General features: G+C 39.1%; 3 protein-coding genes across 4 annotated transcripts; 1 reads left to right on the forward strand and 2 right to left on the reverse strand.

Moving 5' to 3' along the window:
* Positions 1-34: 34 nt before the first annotated feature.
* On the reverse strand, positions 35-12,207 carry btk (Bruton agammaglobulinemia tyrosine kinase). 2 transcript variants are annotated; one of them, XM_010793343.1, is made up of 18 exons: positions 12,099-12,207; positions 8,377-8,535; positions 8,148-8,252; positions 7,535-7,616; positions 7,214-7,339; positions 7,059-7,123; positions 6,541-6,728; positions 4,764-4,826; positions 4,571-4,625; positions 4,393-4,472; positions 3,958-4,085; positions 3,779-3,850; positions 2,116-2,287; positions 1,688-1,907; positions 1,461-1,525; positions 948-1,066; positions 663-820; positions 35-533 (listed from the first exon to the last, which is right to left on the reverse strand). In XM_010793343.1, the coding sequence occupies exons 2-18, from the start codon at positions 8,515-8,517 to the stop codon at positions 462-464; spliced, it is 1,911 nt and encodes a 636-aa protein (XP_010791645.1). In that variant the 5' UTR covers positions 8,518-8,535; positions 12,099-12,207; the 3' UTR covers positions 35-461. The 2 variants fall into 2 exon arrangements, with proteins under 2 accessions (XP_010791645.1, XP_010791646.1); XM_010793344.1 differs by lacking the exon at positions 12,099-12,207 and adding an exon at positions 10,238-10,323.
* A 427-nt stretch (positions 12,208-12,634) lies between these two features.
* On the forward strand, positions 12,635-15,407 carry rpl36a (ribosomal protein L36A). Its single transcript, XM_010793345.1, has 5 exons — positions 12,635-12,728; positions 13,478-13,583; positions 13,986-14,053; positions 14,135-14,257; positions 15,326-15,407. Exons 1-5 carry the CDS (start codon positions 12,726-12,728, stop codon positions 15,344-15,346), a joined length of 321 nt encoding a protein of 106 aa, XP_010791647.1. The 5' UTR covers positions 12,635-12,725; the 3' UTR covers positions 15,347-15,407.
* Positions 15,408-15,982: 575 nt separating this feature from the next.
* On the reverse strand, positions 15,983-21,871 carry gla (galactosidase, alpha). Its single transcript, XM_010793346.1, has 7 exons — positions 21,619-21,871; positions 19,391-19,565; positions 18,424-18,598; positions 18,088-18,179; positions 17,159-17,320; positions 16,455-16,652; positions 15,983-16,367 (listed from the first exon to the last, which is right to left on the reverse strand). The coding sequence occupies exons 1-7, from the start codon at positions 21,777-21,779 to the stop codon at positions 16,086-16,088; spliced, it is 1,245 nt and encodes a 414-aa protein (XP_010791648.1). The 5' UTR covers positions 21,780-21,871; the 3' UTR covers positions 15,983-16,085.
* Between the last annotated feature and the right edge of the window lie 456 nt (positions 21,872-22,327).

Here is a 22,327-nt window from a genome sequence, read left to right on the forward strand (position 1 = left end):
AATGTTTGATCAACAGCTCCATAAGATGTGTTGATGTTTCGTCATTTGTATTTCACATGATAATTCAATTTCAAAGCCCTGCATACTTGGCTTTTATTTGTGCAATTAGATATGCTCTAACAAATCTTGTTTCCACATGCAGAAGTGTCTACAATTCACACTGATTTCACGGAATACAATACACAGAGTACAATAAAGAAAGAACACCTTCAATAAAATATACACATCTATATGTAGGTCTGTACTTCTAGTATTGTAATAGGAAGGCTTAAGTAATCAGTGATTAAAAGAAACACTCATATTTCCCATAATTCACATTACAGAGGACCTCGGTGTGGCTGTGCGGTCCCATGTTCAAGCTGTAAACTGGTTCAATGCTTGTGTTTCAGGGACAGATGGAGATGCTGGTGTGGCGGGATCAACTGTCTGTTTGTGTTGATGTCTTTTGACTTTTCTGAAATCTACTGGAGCTCGTACAGCAAATCCTGAACAGTCAGCGCAAGCTCCTGGAAGGTGGGTCTTTCATCTGCTTTCTGAGAACAAAAAAGAACGAAAAAAGAGGGTGTGAGGTTGGTATTCAGAATCTCTTTTTTGTATGATATGCAATCCTCAGTCTGGACTAAACCCTCTGAGGCCTACAACCCAATACAAAATCCACTTACATCCATCCAACAGCTTGTCATAATGTTGTAGACCTTCTCATTGGCCAGCTGGGGGCGGAAGAGGCGCAGGCCCCGGGACACCTGATCCACTATTTCCGTGTTGTTGAGGCGCTCATACGGAAGTCGTCCTAAAGTGTACACCTCCCACATAAGAATCCCTAAATATGAATAGAAATTGTTAATCTGGTGGAAAAAAATGAATGTTTCTTTAATACAGATGTGACTTCATAGTTTACACTTGACCTGAAAAGCAGTGGGGAATTCAAAAACACATACTTTACTCACCATATGCCCATATGTCTGACTTGCTGCTGAATTTGCAGAAGAGGAGGACCTCCGGAGGCGACCAACGCACAGGGAACTTGGACCCTGCTGAGCTTGTGTACTCATCATCTAAGACATACCTAAAGCAGTGGTGGAAAAGTATTGTCCGAAATGTATTATCTGAGGATAAACCGCTAAAATAATATACATCTGAAAAAAGTACAAAAGGAATATAAAATAAAGTTATCAAAGAAACAATACTCATTGTGTTTGTATGTAGCATGTTGCTGTATTTGGTTGAGGTTCAATTAATTTGAATGTTTTATATTTAAGTTGATCATATTTTTTGTATGATATCTTATTATACAAACCAACCAGTCTCTTTAAAATAAATGTAGTGTAGTTGTATCATACAATTATAATACTCAAGTAGCCTACGTCAAAGGTCTACAAAACAGTAACTCTTCAACACTAACCATTCTAGTTGGCACTAATATGCCTCTGTGTGTCCTTATTTCATGGGAAATGTTTTACCTTGACAGTCCAAAGTCAGTCACTTTGATGGAGCCATTCCCATCCACTAAACAGTTTCTGGCAGCCTGTGGACAAAACAAACAACCATCTTGATCTAAGATTAATCATTTAATCATTAACTGTTATTCACACATACCTAATCCCAGTACATATCAACATAGCATGATGCAATAATCCAGAAATGTACAGAGATATGTGTCGCTCAGTTGTAAATGTATGTCTCTCACCAGGTCTCTGTGGATGTACTGCTGCGACTCCAGATAGGCCATGCCTTCGGAGATGTCTTTACACATCTCCAGGAGCTGCACAGCAGTGGGGTGCTGCATCAGGCCCTCCCTGAGGTACGTCAGCAGGCAGCCATTAGAAAGGAACTCAGTCACTATATAAATGGGTCTTTGTTTGGTGCACACGCCATACAGCTGTACCAGGTTTTCATGCCGTAGCTTCCTGGTTTAATCAAAAGGAGAAGGAAGTTAGGTATTATGTGTTAGTTTTTCTCAAAGTTATAAACACTTCCCATGACACATCACAACGTTTCATGAGTCTTGTGCACGAAAGCGTCACTATTATTTTTAAACACAGACAACTAAACTGTAGCAGCTGAATGACCAAATAAAATAATATAAGCTCCATAATCAGACTTAAATTTGCTTACATCATGATTTTGGCTTCTTCTATGAAATCATCTTCAGACATGGAGCCTTCTTTAATCATCTTAATGGCAACATCATGCTGGCCCTGCCACTTTCCATACTTCACCACTCCAAACTGACCGCTGCCCAGCTCCTTGATGAAGGTGAGGTTATGGGGATCAATCTCCCACTCACCTGGAGCAAAAAAGACAAGACTGAAGAGCACTTCTATACTTTCAGCTTCTACATTAAAGACATTTTACAAAATACACCTTTTTGCTTTTTTGCAACAGGCTTACAGAAAACTGCTTTTTTAAACGTATGTAAAGGTGGAAGTTTGCGCCCTCCCAGTGTCCTTTTAGTTAATATATAACATATCTTTTTAGTTGAGTCTATTCATGAAATGTTGTACTGATTAATCAAACACTACACAACGCATTAGCTTTAGAGTTGCTAGAAGTCACAAAAGCAAATATATTTATTGGCCAAAATGTCTGTACTACAGAGAAATTGTGGTTTATAAATTGCACAGACAAATACAGACATTATGATTAAAAATATTCATTTATAATGATCTCTCCAGAGACCGCTTGTTTATGTCATTTGAGGACCTTAAGAAACAATTTAACTTGACGGATAAAGGGGATTTCTGGAAATATCTACAGCTGAGGAGCAGTGTTGGTTCGGTATTTGGACGGACAAGGGATGAGGAAGAAGAGAATAAGATTCAAGAGTGTCTAAATTCTCCCCATACTCTACACTCTGCCTCACTATTCTAGAAAAATGTGACATATTCAAATTAGACTATGTGAAGCCCTGAGAAAGATATGGCAAAAAGATCTTGGTAGTGAGATTGGGGAGGATCTATGGCAGGATATAGTCTCGAATGTATGGGCTACAAGGAATACGAGAAGCAAGTTTTCCCATTATAAAATTGTGCATAGATATTATTTTACACCCCTGAAATTGTTTAAAATGGGCTTAACTCAGGACAATAAAGGTTGGAAATGTAATAGAGAAATGGGCACATTTCTTCATGCTCTATGCCAGGGGTTCTCAAACTTTTTGTTTATGCGGATCGCTATTTATTATCAAGGATTTTCGCGGACCACCTCATATGCAAACCGTAAAAATAAGTACATATATAAACTTAGTGTTAAAACGCCGATATTTTTTCATAGTTAATTATAGACAATCAAAAGAAAATTGAAGCCTATCTGATACTTTTGTGACCGGTGTCTGTCTGCGTTGTGTATGTTTTTAGAGAGGACGGCTTGCCAAGGCTGTATCTGCCAACTGGAAGAGCCCACATAAGCCAGAGTTTACAGAATGGCTTAAACTCATGACAGAAACTGCGGCCTTTGAAATTATGATCGCCAGGGTAAATAATGTACCAAGCAAATCACATCAAAAACACATCTTCTTGGCCTATATCAAAGGTGCACTGTCCTAGGGAGGGACAGGAAGTATATTTGTGTATGTGTACATGTACATGTGTGTGTATATGATGTATTTTGTTGTAAATGTGTATCTACATGCTTTACGTTGATGTATGTATGAATGTGTGCGCAGGTGTATGTAGGCATGTGTGTGTGAGAGAATAATTGCGGTGCCGGGGGTAATACAAATCTTAATAACAAAAAATGCATTTATTCATAATGTCAATTTATATAGTATTCATCTTACCATAGCCAAATCCTGCTGTTGATGGAGGCAGCGCCCGGTTGGATACAATGTATTTCAGCCTGCTAACCATACCTAGTGAGAGAGATTACAAAATCTGTATGGTACATTTCTGGGATATGCAGATTTAGACTGCTTCTATGGTATTTGAAAATGATACAATAGTTTGCAACTATATAAACCTGCTGCATTGTGCTGGTGGTAGTTGATGAGCTCTGGGATGGTGCTGAAGAAATGCCTCTCTGCCAGGTAGAACTGGCCCTCGGCAGTGGTGCAGATGTTGTAATGTCTGCAGCTTCCACCCGTTTCCCTATGAAGAGAAAGAGAAGAGTAACTTAAAGTAGATATAGTTACCGTTTATCTTGTGTGCATGATTGGGTAACATCTTGTCAGCCGTCACCATAAGGTAATTCATTATAATAGAGCAATGTCATAAAAAAGTTCAGCAGGCAGATTAGTCCAGGTTTTGCATGAATAATTTACATCTGTCTCCCTCTGTGGCCCACTGTTTCCGCTTTCATTACAAACAGTTCTTCTTTTGATAAGTTCACACATGACTGGACCCAGTGGATACAGTAGCCTATTGCAGCAGAGTTCAACACCACCAGCTGACTCACCCGCCACTCTTAGTGAACAAAGACACGGTGTATTTCCCGGCCTTGCTTGAGTCCCGTACCAGGAAGCCTCCGTCTTTGTTCTGGGACAAAACACACAAGCATATCATTTGGTTTCCAATTGAATTCAGTCCAGCTAAATTTGACTTTTACCATTGTGTATGTCAGTCATTGACTTTACCTCAGTCTTTAACAGGTTTTCTGCCTGGCTACGATTCATATTCTTGGAATACCAGCTGTGAAAATAAATATCATTATAATTCGTTTTTCTAAACATTTATTGCTTCACAAATGAAAAATACATTTATGTACAGACGAGGAATCTAACATAATAATGATAAATTAGGAAATTATAATCTAGTTCCCATACTCACTCAAATCTTTCCAGCCCATTTTCGGCTTCCACAACATAATTACAAGGTATATATCCTTCTTTTCTGCAGAAGAAAAGAAAACACATTGTATTTAAAAATAATGAAAACAATTCTGGAACTGAAGTGCTCACAGACATTAGTAGCCTACAGTAGCAGCTCATACAATAATTCTTGCTCCTAAAACCCTAAATGCAAATCTATATTTGAATATGTTGTTACTGATTATTAAATAAAATATAATTTATGTTATACTTGTCAGGCACAATGGAATGGAGTACCTAGATAAATTGATTTGGTCAAAACTGTTAAATTGCGACCATTCAAAAAGACATCATCTGCATGTTTACTCTAGTTTCATCTCTTGCTCCTCTTCATTTATTTTACCTATGAAACTCTAAAGGCCCTGACACACCAAGCAGTCGCCAGAGAACTCGCCGACGCTGATGCCGACTGTTGCGTCGGCGTGTTCTCCTGCGTCTTGGCCATGTGTCGCACTGGAACACACCGCAAAGACTTCAGCCGAGCACGTACGAACTGCGCATGCGTGAGTGGCAATAACTCTCCTTACCAGCAGGCGGCGGTAGTGTGTATTCGTCATTCAAAAGAGGCAACAACCGGAAGACAGAGAAGAAGAACAGACTCCGTGATATAAACAAACAACAAATAGAGTGTGCGTTCCATTTTCACTCTCGTCCATCAAAAACATGTTTCGTGCGGTACTGGAGCTATCAGCCATTGGAGTGTTGCTTGTGGAAGACATTCTCAAGCAACCGTTTTGCTTCTCATGCACTGATTCGCTAGCTGGCCGTGCGTCGGCCATGAAAGGCCAAATAAGGCGTGTCACGGCCGACGGTGCGGGACACACCAAATTGAGTTTGGGCGACAGGGCACGCTTCGTCGTCCGACTAACGAAAACGTCCGATTTCTGACACCGAAACTGACACCAAAGAACACATCCCGACGGAACACGACTGTTGTGTCGCCTCACGTCTCCTGCTTCTTGGCCAATAGTCGCACTGGAAAACACCGCAAAGACTTTAGCCGACGGCCAAGTAGCACGTACGAACTGCGCATGCGTGAGTGGCAATAACTCTCCTTACCAGCAGGCNGTGTGCCTTGGCAGTCTCAGAGGCAACAACCGGAAGACAGAGAAGAAGAACAGACTCCGTGATATAAACAAACAACAAATAGCGTGTGCGTTCCATTTTCACTCTCGTCCATCGAAAACATGTCTCGTGCGGTACTGGAGCTATCAGCCATTGGAGTGTTGCTTGCGGAAGATATTCTTCGTGCATTCTTAAAGTGTTTCTTTACGTCCCTCACTTCCGTTTCGCTTCTCATGCACTGATTCACTAGCTGAACAGCCAATCAGAGTGATTTATTTGGCCCGACTGCCCGACCCGACGCATGGCCGATTCAACATGTTGAATCCATGGTTGAATCGGCCAAGCGTCGGCCATGAAAGGCCAAATAAGGCGTGTCACGGCCGACGGTGCGGGACCATGTGCGGGACACACCAAATTGAGTTTGGGCGACAGGGCGCGCTTCGTCGTCCGACTAACGAAAACGGCCGATTTCGGCCTGGTGTGTCAGGGCCTTAAGATCTCATTAAAGATTTCTCCATTTAGGAGCAAGGAACTTGTGATCACTGTTTGAACATCACTTTAACCACATGTTTCCTCAGAAAGTCATTAGATTAATTGTAGACATTTCTTTTGAAAACTCTTGTGTATTATATTTTTCTGGTGAAAGTTTGAGCAGGCCTCTTTTTCCTCACCCATATTTGTCTCTTGCTTTCCACCAGTTCTGATCAGACATCTCCAGGATGGTGTACTCTTCATCCTTCCTCAGCTCCAGGTCTTGGGGTGTCACGGGTGCAAAGTTATACTCTGCAATGACAGTCATGCCCACTGAGGGGGAGGGAGTCTCAGGAGGCTGTGGGGGTAAAGGTCGTACACACTTCTCCTGGAAAAAACAGAAGAGTAGTGGATGTATTAATAACATTCACTGTGTCAAAGTTGATAGACAACGTTTCCCTCATGATTTTATCTGTTAAAGGTCTTGGCTATTTTGTCTACCTAGAGAATTCATTTGTCTTTGTTGCTGATACTTACATACCACCTGAAGTATGCACTACAGGAGTGCAACACTGTTTTTGTTTTGTTTAGTTTTCATTCTGTAGCATAATGGAATAAGCTAATACAGCAATTTGGTTTGCAACCCTGTGTTGCATCATGAAAATGATCCTTGAATCCTTAAATACTATAATGATCAGTTAATATTATTTGTGTGCACCTCCGTTGGGGTTGGAGGAAGAGGTTTCCTGGATCCCCTTCGCCGAGATGCATTAGATGAAAAGCCTATTAAAGACATGATTAAATACATGAATTAAACCATTTACACTAAAGTTCAGTTACTGATTTCAATGCTTTAGGGAATCTCGTCCTCACCGTTCTTACTATCCAGCACTTTGCAGCCCATAGCTTGTTTTACTTCCTGTTTGCAGCACAGCCACACCCCGTCCAACCAGAAACAAGGATGGTACTTCTGCATGACATCTTTGTTGAAGCGCACCACTATGCACAGGTATGGATACACAAGCGGGACATTTACATTAAATCAACACTTCATTTGCATATGCTCCCAGCTCTTTTGTTGTGCAGCCAGTCGTGATGTTAGGATACGGTCTAATATTGCAAATATTGTATGAGTTGATGCGACTGATGGATACATAAACATCAAACTTTGTACATTTCAATTCATATACTGACTTTCTTTCAGCTTTTTTATCCACTGAGTCCGAATATCTTCACTTTTAGCAAAAACGTACAGCGGTCCCTCATCATAAACGATCTGTGGAAAAATAAATTAGAAAGTAACTATCAGCTGTTTTTGTAAAAGTTAGAATTTTTTTTATTTTTTTTATCACTAGCACATTAGATACATGAAAGACCAGTGTCACAAGGGTGAAAAAAGCTTAAGGGGGTTTTATAAATTATTTTGTGTGATCATGTTAACTGCAACTTAATTCACACACTCAACTGTTAACATACTGTGCAAAGGCAACACCTGCACAGTCACTGAAAGCCCCTACTTCATTTGAGTGTGAGAGGTGGTTTCCCTTCTTAACAATAGACTTAGACATTCTTAACTATTTAAGGATAAAACTGTTTTTTACTGCTTACTGCAGCATGTACGTCGGTTGGACAGTTACTGGTAAAAAGGGCAGTAAATTCTTCTTAACAATGTCCTTTATCTCCAAAATCAACACGGAGTGGTAGTTTACACATTTGTGCAGCGTTCTCTGTAACTTTTATGAATGTCATTGGGAAGTTCCTTAAGAGACCCTCTCTGTTGAAGGAGTAAATTGACAGAAATGTCTACCTGGAAAGCAAACAGGCGCTCTGGCGGTGTATTGGGCTCTGATTGGACCATCTCTACACACTTGATCTTCTCGAGGTCCACTGATCCTTTCATACCTTTTCGCTTCTGCTTAACAGAGGAGGCGACAGTCAAGTAACTCAGATGTAAATGCACAGTTACCAGCAAACATTAACCTGAGACAGATTTGATGCAATACTAATCAAGTTTTTCTGTAGTTCCATATACGTACCCCTTTGTCAGAATCAAAATCATAGTAGGCTACTTTCTCCTGGCTGAGAACAAACCATCTCTCCTTGTAGTTCAGAGGCGAGGTCTTCTTCTTCTGCTGGGATCGCTTCGTGAAGATGTCTTCCAGTATGGTCTCTGACATGATTCAGCCAGGATTAATCTACATGGGAACAAGGAGGTGAATACTTTTGTGAAGCGTAACGGCAGTACAACACTTGGCTTTTTTCTTTTTCTTTGTGGCACTGAAGAGCTTGCACACCGCCTGAGCCAGTAACCTCTTGTCAGACAGCTGTGACACACACACACACACACACACACACACACACACACACACACACACACACACACACACACACACACACACACACACACACACACACACACACACACACAAACACACACACACACACACACACACACACACACACACACGTCACACACACACACACACACCCCCCTTATCTCTGTGCTGCTTAGCTTACCACTATATGAGGCAACCTTTTGGGTTAAGTTGCTCTTCACTCTTATTGGTTTATTTCACCAGAATCGTTCTCAATATGCGCCCCTACATTCATAGATTCAGAGCAATGCCACAGTATCAGGTGAGAACATATAGATCTGGCACGAGATGAGGAGACATGCAGCATGAATGCGAGCACATATCAGCGTGTGATTAGCTCTAGTTTGCATAAGCCCTGATTTTCCTGCCAGCTACATCCTTTTCACTCCAACATTCCCACCGTCTCACACCTGTTTACCGAAACTACTGTTTCGTGTTCATCCTCACACAAACTCAGTGACCTGGTGTTTTTGTGCTGGGAAACGGTGAAAGGAGAATTTGCCGTGTCCACCAAATCCCTTGCCTACTATATCTCCTTAACATGACTGGTTGGCATTGTTCCGTAACTGTTTAGACTTCCTAAATTGTTGTGATATAGTCACCATGAATTGCATTTCAATGTGTTGGGTGATTGATTTTAATGTAACATACATTTAAAATGCTTGATAGGGAAACGTTGCTCTCTTTAAATGCAGACACAAATACACAGACATATATACGACCACTTTTTTTTTTCCTGGTTGGTTTTGAATTCTTATTTTAGGATCCAGCAACCCAGTTGTTAACGCGGTAACTTCTTTTTGTTTGCTTGTTTTCAAAAACAACATATTTTGAAATGAATTTACTTGCAACTCATCATAAAAGAGGTCAAACTATTTCACAAGACTATCTTCCTCACTTATCTTCAAAACTACATATTTCCTGCATCATAGCTGTGACTCGTTTTAGCTTTAGACATCTTATTTTGTCTTGTTCTCAGAACCTACTGACCACGAGTGCTGAACCGAAACTTGCACCTCTATGCCACCTTATCTAAAATAGATTGACGTGGGTCAGAGAAAAAAAAAACAATACTAATTGAGGAATGAGGATAAGGGAGACTTTGTGAAAGCACTCAAACATGGCCTCATTCCAAAAATGCTCTGAATACTTAATGTTTGGAAAAACAAGGTAACAATATTAAAAACACTATCACTGTAAATTAGTGTTAAACTAACTGGCAGTACTGCAAGAAAAGGACCACAAATCCTAGTGAGAAGTTCCATGAGATAATTCATAGTTTATCCCAATGTGTGGGTCAATAGATATACTAGTCGTGTTATCACTTACAGACCCAGTAACATCATCTTTAGTTGTAACCAATGCTGCTGAACTCAAATCAACCAGAAAGCAATTCTCATAGTTGTATGTCATTCAGCAAACACTGTCTAAAGATTATTCTAAAATACTACAAGAAAACACAGTGCACTACAGGTAGGAAGTTATATTGCCAGGTGAAACAAGGATCAACTGCTCAACTCACCCTTTGGCACACAGCTGAAGACTAATTGTGTGATGGTGTTTGTCAGAAGTGTTTTCACTGCAGCTCAGCCTATTTTCAGCTTGTGAGCACTTCCTTCTATGATCTGAACTGTAACTCTAACACCACCAGAAGCTTCTGTCCCTCCCAGCTAACCAGGACTGTGACATTTATTCACAACAGACTGACGATACCTATTGGTTTTGGTTGTGCCGTCATAAACAGACGGCTGTGTTCCCTATTCTGTGAAACATTGTTTACTCATTCCTCATTCTGGAACGCCTAATGTTTTTTCACATCACTAACTTCATTATAGAGGTCAACAAACTCTGATGTGAGATGATCAACATGCTAATGTGTTTCTTTCTCTCTGATTGACTGAACATGTACATTTACATTTTACTGTAACATGGCAACCAGATATTTGTTGTCCATTTTGAAACGAGTTGACGCATGGTGGCTGACACAGATGAACCGATAGGGAAGTTGCATCAATGTTGTACTGCAATATATAGCAAGAAGAAACCCGGTGTTCTGCAGCACTTAATCCTGACATTATCTTTATAATTTTAATGTAGCTGGAATTCACATATTTGAAATGCATGTTGCATACATGTGTGTAACCCTGTTTCTTTTATTTCTCCTCTGTTTCTACACATCTAACTTACACTCACCCATTGTAAAAAAAGACTTTGTTATGCTTGTTTATGTCAATTGCTAGTATATTGTTTGTTGTTAGGAAATGATATGTGTATCCATTTGACTCTATCTGCAATTGGACTCAAAATGCTCTTGTTATTGTACACACAGCAACTTTTGATTCATTTAAAAGTCAAGAATAGCCTAAATGTACCCTCAAATGCTTTAATCAGCAAAAAAAGAAAGAATCATCTAATCGAGGGATATATTTTTATATATTTGTACCCTTACTTACTGGCTGTCAGAGTTATGATCTTTGTAACCCGCAAATATTGTAGTGCAACATGTTCCAAACGAAAAAGGCCCAAATTAAATATGTTGAATGCATTTTTGTTGCATGATGTCCGCTACATATGACACAGCAAAAACAACCACATCATAAAAGGATTGGTTTAACAGGAACCTGTTAAGATGCTCTCTTTCCTGACGTTTCCTGACAGATAAGTGATATGTGCAAAGAATGTGTGTGTATGTGAGTTTGTAAGTGTATCCAAGAGAGAAAAAGAGAGTGACAAACATGTTCAGTACCTAACCTTGAAGCATGTACTCTCTCACACATATAAAGGAACCACATCAATTTAAAAGTGTGGTGTTCTGTGTTGGCAAAATGCTTAGTTTAGAATTAGCATTTCTTGTAATGCACTTCAATAAAGTTCATTTTAGGGAAGATTATTCAATTCAATATGGTCAGTGATTCACAACATACAAGACATAGTTCATGCATATTATAAAGGTAACCACATGAAACTACTATCTGATTATAACCCTACCAATCATCTAAACCAATGTAGGGCTGCAAGATGCGGCTTTCCAGAGGTTTAAACATCATGCGAAGATCTGTAGAATACACCAGAACCTCGTCGGTATAACATTAGGAGTACAACATCTTTGCATTTCAGCAGATTATGTCACTATGGTTTGATATATGTATTTCTAGTTGTGTGGTTTATTCACACCGCATTTAGGATTTGCATACAAACTGAAAGTTGATACCTTTCAATGTAATTAAGGTATAAGTCTGAATTATACTTGTTACTATACTTTTGTTCATTCTTTGAAATGACATGCATTGAAATAGCTGCTTTATCATTGATAATACAGTGAAACAATAGGTTAAATTACTTATTGACCATACAGTCTACATTAAAAGAGCTTTGACACTTACCTAGAGACTCAAAAAAGTCAAGCATCAGAAAAACAGCGACAGATGCTTAGGTTTGAAGCGGTGACATTAACTTTTGCCTCAGTCGCCTTCCATAAAATGTGTTTTAGTCTGTGATGCAAGAAGCCTTAAACCTACCCACAGAGAGGAATTGACTCTGCTAACTTCCCCTTTTTCTTCCTGCTCATTTTCATATCAGCCGGTTGGACCGTTTTGGTGATAAGTGCAAGCTGGATAAACATTAACACTGACCCATATGTGCGTAAAGCAGATTATTAAACTTCTTTTCACCTATATTAAATGAGATATTGTAATTAAGTACACTGCAAGTTTGGGTATTGCAAGGAGGCTATAAACAACATTGTGACTTACAACTTTTGCCTTCATTAGCTCATTGAGTTCTGCAAAGACTACATTATTTACTCCAAGAATGTATTAAAGTGTTAAAGCCGTTTTGTTTCTGGTTTGTTGGTGTGGAGTTGTGGTCCTCCTGACATGCCCCGCCGCTAGGGAGCAGTGTACGGCCCGCGGAGAAAGGGGAGGAGGCGGTGTGGGGTCACCGCTCGGCACTACATTAAGAGGTGCTTCCGGCCTCTATCTCTCTCTCTTCCTCTGCATCGGGACGCAGCCATGGTAGGAAACTATTCCACGGATGCATTTTACAGAATCTAACTCAATCTTGACGATTGAACAATATTTATCGTTTGTAGTTTACCCACATCTATTAACAATAGTCTGATACACATAACCATGATAGTATTTGTCACATTGTTTACATTTTAGGCTGTTTGATTGTCATTAAAGTAAGCTAGCTATGTACGTGGTAAAACGCTGCTGCTTCACTACTACTAAAACCGGCCTTTCTTCTTCACAGATAAGCTAATGTTACATGTCAGTCTTAATAGCAAATGGTAAACACTAGCATGTTCACCTTTATATTATTGCACCGTCCCATGTTAACGTAAATATTTCGTTCTTAATTCACGTTGAATAGCTACACTGCTAACATGTTAAGCTCGCTAGCTAACACTGACCGGGGCGCTAACGGCTAAATGCTAAACACGAGCTTTATGTCTGCGAATGTGAATTTCCTGAATGTGTTAGCTTGACCCGAAAGCTTTATTTTAACTTTATAAGGTCCTGGGGTACTCTGTTTACCCAGTTAATATTAGTGATAGGTATTTCAAGCAATGCAATTTGTTTGCATAGCTTAGTTGTGTCATCCATTTAGTGTCTTATACCAAATTGACATTCTCTGGTTTTCGTCTGTCAATCTTCCAAATGGAATTATTGGTTTATATATATATATCATCATTCAGGATATATTTGTTTGCTACCAGGGTTTTTTCAAATGTGTTGACGGTTTATGTTGTGTTGTCCAGGTGAACGTCCCGAAGACGCGCAGGACCTACTGCAAAAAGTGCAAGAAGCACCAGCCTCACAAAGTTACCCAGTACAAGAAGGGAAAGGATTCCCTTTACGCACAGGGTAAATTATGCTTTGTGTTATATTTTTTTCTTTACAAATGGAGTCCATCATATTGGATAAATCATCCGATGGGATGCATAGAAAACAATGTCGTGTGAAATGAATAACAACATGAGCTAGTAAAAAAATTACTTGTCGGTCAAACGAAGCATGTAAGAAAATACTTCAATGGCACATGTTATTTGGCATCACATGTCCAAATGATTATTAGAACTGATATCATATCTGCAGAGATATAAGGGTCCACTTTATGTTTTTAATTTGACCCCTTGCTATGATATTTCTTCAACTTGTTGAGTCTGAAAGACATCAAGTTAATTTATGTATAGTTTGATCATTTTCATATCTGTATGGTGAATGAGTTGTCATGAGACAAAGCCTAACTGTATGTATGTTTTGCAGGTAAGAGGAGATACGACAGAAAGCAATCCGGTTATGGTGGACAGACCAAGCCCATCTTCCGCAAAAAGGTATGTATAGTGCTCTTTAGGTCTGTCATGTTCTGCACCCCTGTGTGTGTGAATAAGTCTCAATGAATGATGTCTTTTCAGGCCAAGACTACAAAGAAGATTGTGTTGAGGCTGGAGTGCGTCGAGCCCAACTGCAGATCCAAGAGGATGCTCGCCATCAAGAGATGCAAGCACTTTGAGTTGGGTGGTGACAAGAAGAGAAAGGTAGGCATTCTTGCATTGCACAGTCATTAATACTTTTCAATAGGATTCAATGCTTTCTGAAGGGAACAGTTACTTGATGTGAGGGTCAACTTTATACAGCGCAACCTAAAACGTACTAAGTCCTCTGTGGCTGATGAGCTCTACCTGTTTATAGGGGATTGTCTCACTTTTGTTGAACAATTTAACTCAATATTCGACATCTTGAGTTGTTAAAATATCCTGCCCACATGACACTAGGTATCATGTGGTTTAGAAAAAGCACATTTTTATTAAACTTGATTTGGCAGCTACTAAACGACCCAGAAAATACACCTGTTAGATCATTTATAAGGCTGAACTCGGCGAACAAAGAATTAATGTAAACATAAAAAGGCCTTGTAAAAAAAGCAGTGAATATAGCATGCTAAATGCAGTTGGAGAGTTTACGCCATAACATGCATTATAACGTCAAACCCACTGCTGGCTTGCCCCTGAACTATTTGACAGGTATTCTGTTTGTAATAAGTCATGTTGTGTAGTCAGTGATTATTGGTCAATTTGCACAACCTTTTGTGTGTAATAGTTTGGCATTTTACATGGAGTAACTACTTGGTTAACTGATGCGTTCGCTGTAATATTGAGAATTCCTCAGATTGGTTTCACCCTTTTCTGACCTGATGCTTCATTCAAATTGTTTCAGTACTACATTGGATGGTACTTGCAAAATCAAGAAGCTTTGCTATTCTGTTATCCCCTAAAGTCAGAAAAAAAAAAAATACTTAGTGTTATTTCACCCAGATACATTTAAAATGTTTATATTACATAAGCCTCTTTGTCAAATTGGTTCATCAAAAAATCCACTTCAAACTGTTCATGAATTATTCGGTTTAAATGCGTAGATGCCAACTCAGAGGCATTTTATTTTGAATATGGGTTATGACAACAAATCTTAAACATCATTTAAAAAAAAGTTTCATAATTCTCCAGTGAATACTATATTTCATTCCAGACTCGAAAGTGAACCACACGTTTGTTCTACTATGCCTAAGCATCATTTTAACCAACATCTTTGTTTTTCTTCTCTTACAGGGCCAGGTCATCCAGTTTTAAACTGTTGGCTCGTCTGCTGGAGGAAATTGTCACTATTTTCAATAAATGTATGGAAACATGATTTGGAGTTTGGCCGTTTCCTTTGAATCTGTTTCACTTGGCTTATCATGTGTGGCAAGTCCATTGGTGTCTTGAATATAAGCTTCATACAGATGTGCAGGGCGGACTTTCTTGTTGGCAGAACCCAAACTAAACATTGCACTGGTTGCTTGGACAAAAAGGCAATGGGATTTCTCCTTTTTTTTTTGGCCTCCAAACCCACGAACGTTTTATTCAGTCTTAAATAATGTAAGAGGAAGTAAAAGGCTAACCTTGGATTCCTGGACTAGTGTTAAGCATGGTGATGTTTAGGTATCTTCAAGATTTAGGAGCATATATTATACATAAATAGGTGATTACTGTTTAGGGACAGAATGTGAAACCACCACTGCTATTTCAGTCATTAACCAAAAAATAAATGTACTTTGCATTGAGAAATTGGGTGTGCTAAAATGCCAACTAATTTTAGGGTTGAAGGACTCATTCCTGCACATGAGTCACTCAGGGTAATTCACAGTATGCTCAAATTTTTTCCAGTGATGCAACATATTCAAGAGGCAAGTGTAAGAGCAGCCTGATATAAGATGTTCCTGTCAGTAATGTAGACTTCAATCTTTAATACAAAAATACACCCAAAATACCAACATATTTTGACCCCAGACAATCAAGTGAAAGCAGATGAAGTGCATAAACACCAGGTTTACAGGATAAGCCCAGCATAGTCGCTGGTGGGAGTGACAGTCAGTAGAGTGGTGCCTGAGGGGTTGACGGATACAACCAATTTGGTATGTGGCGTCTGAACACCCAGTTCCTTGTACTGAGGGAGGATCTGTGTGACGTTACACTGGGGGTCACAGATCTTCCAGCCAGGAGCTGCTCTGATGAAAAACCCCCGAGGACCGCCGATCTCCTGAGTGTTCAGCACAGCGATGGCCAGCCGCTTCTTGGACAGAGGCCTCTCCCACACCTCGAAATTGTCCACCTGTCAAACAAGTGATTTAGATAATGGCTAATGCTCCACACAGCTGTTATTCCAGAAAGTGATAATGCTCCGTCACCCCTCACCCACCTTGATAGTGCATTGTCCTTGCTTGCCCAGCGGGTCCTGGCTGATGGCGATGATATCTGTATTCTGAAGAAGCTTCTTGGAGCGAGGGCAGATGTCCCTCGGATCATTAGACATGAGCAGAGGGGCGGCCATGATTGCCCATAATGCCATCTGAGACTCCTGCTGGTCATGACTGAGGCCAAAGTTCCCAATCACGAGCTGGAGGAATAAACCATAAATGTGACGATAACAGGGCCATTTCGGATAACAGACAATATTCAGTACTACAACCTACTATTGAGAAAAGTGGCCATAAAAAAAGTACCATCAATTCAGTTGTACTGTTTTATGGGAGTGAATATTCCTACAGTTACGGAAGGTACTACAACTATTTCAAAGCCCTGGCAATAAATCTATAAAAGGATGTAAAAACAAAAGCAACATGCGTATGATACAACTTTTATACGTTTTCTCAGATATAATAGCCAGCTGTTGCAGAGGTGTAGTATCAAACTTCTCATATATCTGTTTAAGAAAGCAAATAAGCTAGATTATAAAAATTCAAACTATTTCTTAAAGTGCCAGTGGACCTCCGGATACAAATCTGTCTTCAAAAAATACCAAGTGGTAAACTACATTTTTAAATTGATAATAAAGCAGCTTAGTACTTGAAGGCCACCGGGTGTAGCTTATTTTGAAGTCAAACTTGAGCTTGAGCAGAGTACCATATCGGGGTCGTTCCAGCCCCCGGGCCCGGCCGAGGGGGCGATGATATCCTGATGAGAAGCAGTCCAGTCCAAGATGGACTTGATGGAGCTCCACGAGTCGTACACGTCATCAAAGTTGCGCCAGTGGTTACACGTCTCACGGATGGCTTTGTAGTCAGGCTGGAAGCACAGAGAGGCTCTTTGATGTCGTACCATGCATGGTGTCATCAAGCAGTGGATAGAGTTATACATTATTATAGTTAGAGGGTAAAGTTTATGAAGAAAAACAAATCCATAATGTATGATAAAGACGTTATATTTTATTAAATAATCTACCAATATTTTTCTCAATTTATTGTGAATTGATTAAGACAAGAAAGTAAAACATGATACATTTATGTTATTTTAATCTATAAGCACTTTGACTGTAGCACTAAACATTTTACTTATTTGTTTGACCCAATTTGTATCTATATCCCGCTGAGACCCAGAAAGAAAAAGGTTTCAAATGTCCCTTTTTGTTTTGATCACACAAGTCTTTAGGGTGGTATTAACATAATGACTAACAAACTAAAAAAATAATATTTTAATTTTTGTTTTATTGTGTGTCCTTTGTATAGGACATCATCGGGTGTTAGTTATACGAAGCATAGTATACAAACAACATTAACATACAAGTGCATTTAGACAACATTAGAGCACAACAACTCAATGCAACAAACATTGAGGACAAAAATGAATGTGTGGGTCTCTGGAGGATATATATATTTCAAGCTGTTGCTCCTACTTGGTTTGAATGCACTTATTGCACTTTGCTTTAGAAGAAAAACAAATTAATGTAAGAAAAACTACTAGATTTTTGCTAAAAAAAACACAACAAGTATGAACCGCCTTATTGTTTTAGCCTAATTTAAAGTTGGGGAAAGAAAATACAACTTCTCTCTTACCTGTTTGTGAGGCCACTCATACAAAGGCCACTCACAGGAGTAGAGGATGCTTCTTCCTGTTTTGTTCAGTGCTCTTGACATGTTCATGTAGCCTTCAATAGAAAATAAATCATAAAAGGTAAGATTAGGGCACATAATGATGTTTCTTGTGGGTCCATGGATGTTCTGAGTAATGGACCCAGAACATTCATGAAGAAGTAATACAATTCTGTATACCATCTTTTTTAATTACATTTCTACATAGCACTTTTTCCAGGACTACTTTTTGGATTATTTGGGGACCGGCCTTTCCCTGTTCATATGACTATGAATTATATTACACAATAGAAAGCTCACCTTCTCCCAGCAACTTCCAGTCCATGTAGCATCCGTCAAATTTGAGCAGATCCACATCCCAGTCGGCAAAAGTCTGAGCGTCTGCCTCATAGTACCCCAAACTGCCAGGGTATCCAGCACATGTATTCTTCCCAACATCTGCATAGATACCCAGCTTCAAACCTTTAGAATGAACCTTAAAAGAGAAAATTACACTTCAATTAATGATTTAGTTTAAAGAATAGACGTGTTCTTGGCAGATTATGGATATTGACCAATAGGTGGCGACGTTGCATAGCTAAAAACATGACGCCTCTGTTCCAAATCAGCTCTGCTCTAATAATAGTGGGACCGAATACTGTATATGTATTTCTGGTGATTATTGCTTTTTGTCTGCCTGTGTCAAAATCCACCTGTCATAGTGGCCTCCAACTCAAGAGAGAAGTGTCTTTAGCAAAGAGGGGTAACGGCAGTGTACTGCTACGTATTACAATAAATGCCTACGTTATCTCCCCTAGCTCAAGGTGCTGATTTTCTACCGGTGTGAAATCTGAGACCTGGGTTCTACATCTGGTCCTTACCCCTTCATTATGTAAATACCTGCAGGTTGGCTCAGGTGGATGTATAATGAATATGTAATATGACTGTGTAACCACTTTTACTTCTCGAGTTGTTGAACGAGCGATTCCCAAACCTGTTATTTGTCAAATATTAAAAAATGTAGACGCATTGCACCACAGATTTGTTAACACTGCACTCCATGGAACAGAATATATCGGCACAGTGTTAAATATGACATGCTTTACCTTTATATACCCCAAGACTGGAAACTATAATATAAGCAGCCATATCCCAGTACATATTCTCATTTTGATTCTTCCAGCTGTTGAAACAAGTATATGTGATCCTCCTATCTTTGAGGTCCGTCGAGGAATCATAGCATTAATAATAATTAAATCCCAGTGCCTCTTTTGTACGTAGTACTCACATAGTCTGCCAGTTTCTTGATGCCCCCAGGGAATCTCTTGGGGTCTGCCTGCAGGCGGCCCTTGGCATCCCGCTGGTGGGAGGGCCAGCAGTCATCGATGCAGACGTACTCGTAACCAGCCTCTTTCCATCCCTCCTTCACCATCACATCTGCCATCTGCATGTACAGGCGCTCACTGCCAGGGAAACAGGATGAGAAAGGCGGGGCTGATAGTATCAGTTCAGATTCAGGGGTTCAATGTCATGTGCCGGGGCAATATGGCAGACACAAATGCACGCTATTCTCATGAAAACAAATGCCAGTTTTTCTGTGTTTCATTGTCAAATCATATTGGGCAATAACAATATATGCAACAGGCTGATATTTGCTGCTCTGAATGCTTTGATGGCTAGCTCTGCCTGGGAGAAAAACAATATTCTCTGTGCATAGGAAGTGGGTTTTTCAACATAGAGATCCCAAGAATAAAGGATCTTGTATTCGTTCTGAAGCATTCACAATAAAAGACACTTTACTAACTCATAGCTGCAAATGATCAGTCCTTTGTAAGAAAGTACATTTGAACCTTTTTGATGATAAATAGTTTATTTTGAAGCAAAAATGCCAACCATTTGCTCGTTCCAGTTTCTCATATTTGAGGATTGTTGCTTTTCGTTGTCATTAGTATATAGATGGATCTGGATATACCACTTTAGGCTCTGAAAACATGTGGTTTTTTCTGCTTCTTACTTTCTGATTGGTAGACTGAATGTTGTATTAGTTAATCAAGAAAAAGTAATCAGCAGATGAATACATAATGGGAACAATCATTAGTTGTAGCCCTAATTATGAATGATCATCTTATAATGATGAGAAGAGATTAGACCTGTAGGATAACCTGAATCTGAATTGTGCCTTTCCAATGAGTTAAGATGACTGTGCAATAATATAGTCTTGATTCAGTTAGTTAACACACATTTTTCCGTTTTTATTATATTTTAATTGTCATAATTCTTCAAGCAAAAATGCCAAATATTTGCCGCTTCCAGTTTTTTATATCAAACATTTGCTTTTTTTAAATGTACATAGTAAATTGAAAATCATTGGGTTTTGGTACAAAGTCAAACGAAGCATGACTTTTGAGGACGTCACCTTGGATTTTAAGAAATAATGATGGGCAACAATTCATTGATTAATGGAGAACACTTAAACATATATATATTTAATTTCAGCACTATGTTCACTCTTCATCTGTGTTTTTATTCTTTATCTTTTTTTCCATTGACCCTGTTCATTGTGTATTCCCATATTACCTTACAGATGTATTGTTTTACTTCACTGGAATGTGTGCAGACTTTTATATTTCATGTTCATAAAGCACTTTCTTTTATTACATTTCACATGACACCGCGATCATCATCTCCCAGTTCGTTCAACCAAATAACAAATAAAGGCAAATTAAATCACATGGTGTCATTATATTCTTGCTGTCTTGTCTAATTTCTTTCTATGCCCTTTAACTATCACAGGTCTCTTTTCTCATTAACTATCCATCTGAGACATCTTCTCTATTATGAAGTAAAGATCCTATAATTACAAGATATGTGTCATAAATATAAAATATTGACTGCATGGGAAATAACGACCATGTTACGAGTTTGTTGTAATAAATCATAATGACCAACACGTCTTTTCTTATGTAAAACCTGGAGGCTTCTTTTCAATTTTGTTTCATTTCTCCATAGATTTGATTCTTTAGTTCATATATTCACTTCCTGTACACAATGCACTGTATATCGTTCTCCTACTATTAAATGTAAGAAAAGTACATATTATAACAGTGAATGCATTCAGGAGTTTCCCATATATTCCCATATATATCATACATTACACTATTTCTATTGTATTTGGTTTTACTGGCAAATATCAAAACATTCTCTTGCACTATTTTATCTGTTTTATTTGTTCTATGTCATATATGTTGCACTGTTGGAGAAACCTGTGACCTAAGTTTTTTACGGCCATATTAGCTAATGTGCAAATGACAATAAAGCCTTGAATCTTGAAAAAATGTATTCATTGAATAACTATGTGGTGTTAAAACAGTAATTTAATAAAGATATCTTAAGGATAAGCTGAATTAATGCCATAAGACCATGTTAGTAGGACTTGAGTAACGGTGATATGACAGCTCTCCTTGTGTTTTAGCTCACTCTCATGCAGGCTGTGATGGATTCTCTGATGTCTCTCACCTGATGCAGTTATTGGGGTCTTTGTAACAGTCGGTATTACACATGAATCTCTCCCAGTGCAGCCAGCCCATGGTGGGTTTCAGCGCCAGCCCATTGTCCAACGCCTCCGCAGCTGGGCACACTAACACGGTGAGAGCAAGGAGAAACACGGCTCTGCACATTTTGACTCAGAAACTCGACAACTTTCGGTGAACAATGACAATAAACGGCTGTTTTAATTCCATTTCCTTGTGTTAAACGTATAAAGCGCGCCCCCTTGATGACTGACGTGAATCCGGGCCAATAGAATCCAAATGCGTGTGTAACTGTCCAATAGCGCTTCACTACAAACCAGGAAGCGCAAAGGTGAAAACAATGAAGTCAGCTGACATGACAAGATAAACATGCTTTCTGATTATCTGAATAAGAAAATATGAAAAATCGATGTTAAAGCCCATTTATACAACACTCAATGTCTGTATTGAGAAAATAAACATTAAAGGATTCCATAAGAGGATCCACCTGTTATAGGGCCCTAATGCAAAAATAAGTAGCATTAACCAATCTGTGTAAATGTTTGCTTTGCATGTAGGCACAGCTGAACTAAATGTATTTTAAGAGTTGCATCTTTCATCCTTTGACTGTTGTCATCACATCTTGGGCTGCAAACACTTATACAAACAGTCAATAAATAACCCTCCTATAAACCACCACTTGTTCATACACTTCA

The sequence above is a fragment of the Notothenia coriiceps genome, unplaced genomic scaffold (genome assembly GCF_000735185.1).
Source record: "Notothenia coriiceps isolate Sejong01 unplaced genomic scaffold, NC01 NC01_scaffold00037244, whole genome shotgun sequence".
Classification (NCBI taxonomy): Eukaryota; Metazoa; Chordata; class Actinopteri; order Perciformes; family Nototheniidae; genus Notothenia; species Notothenia coriiceps.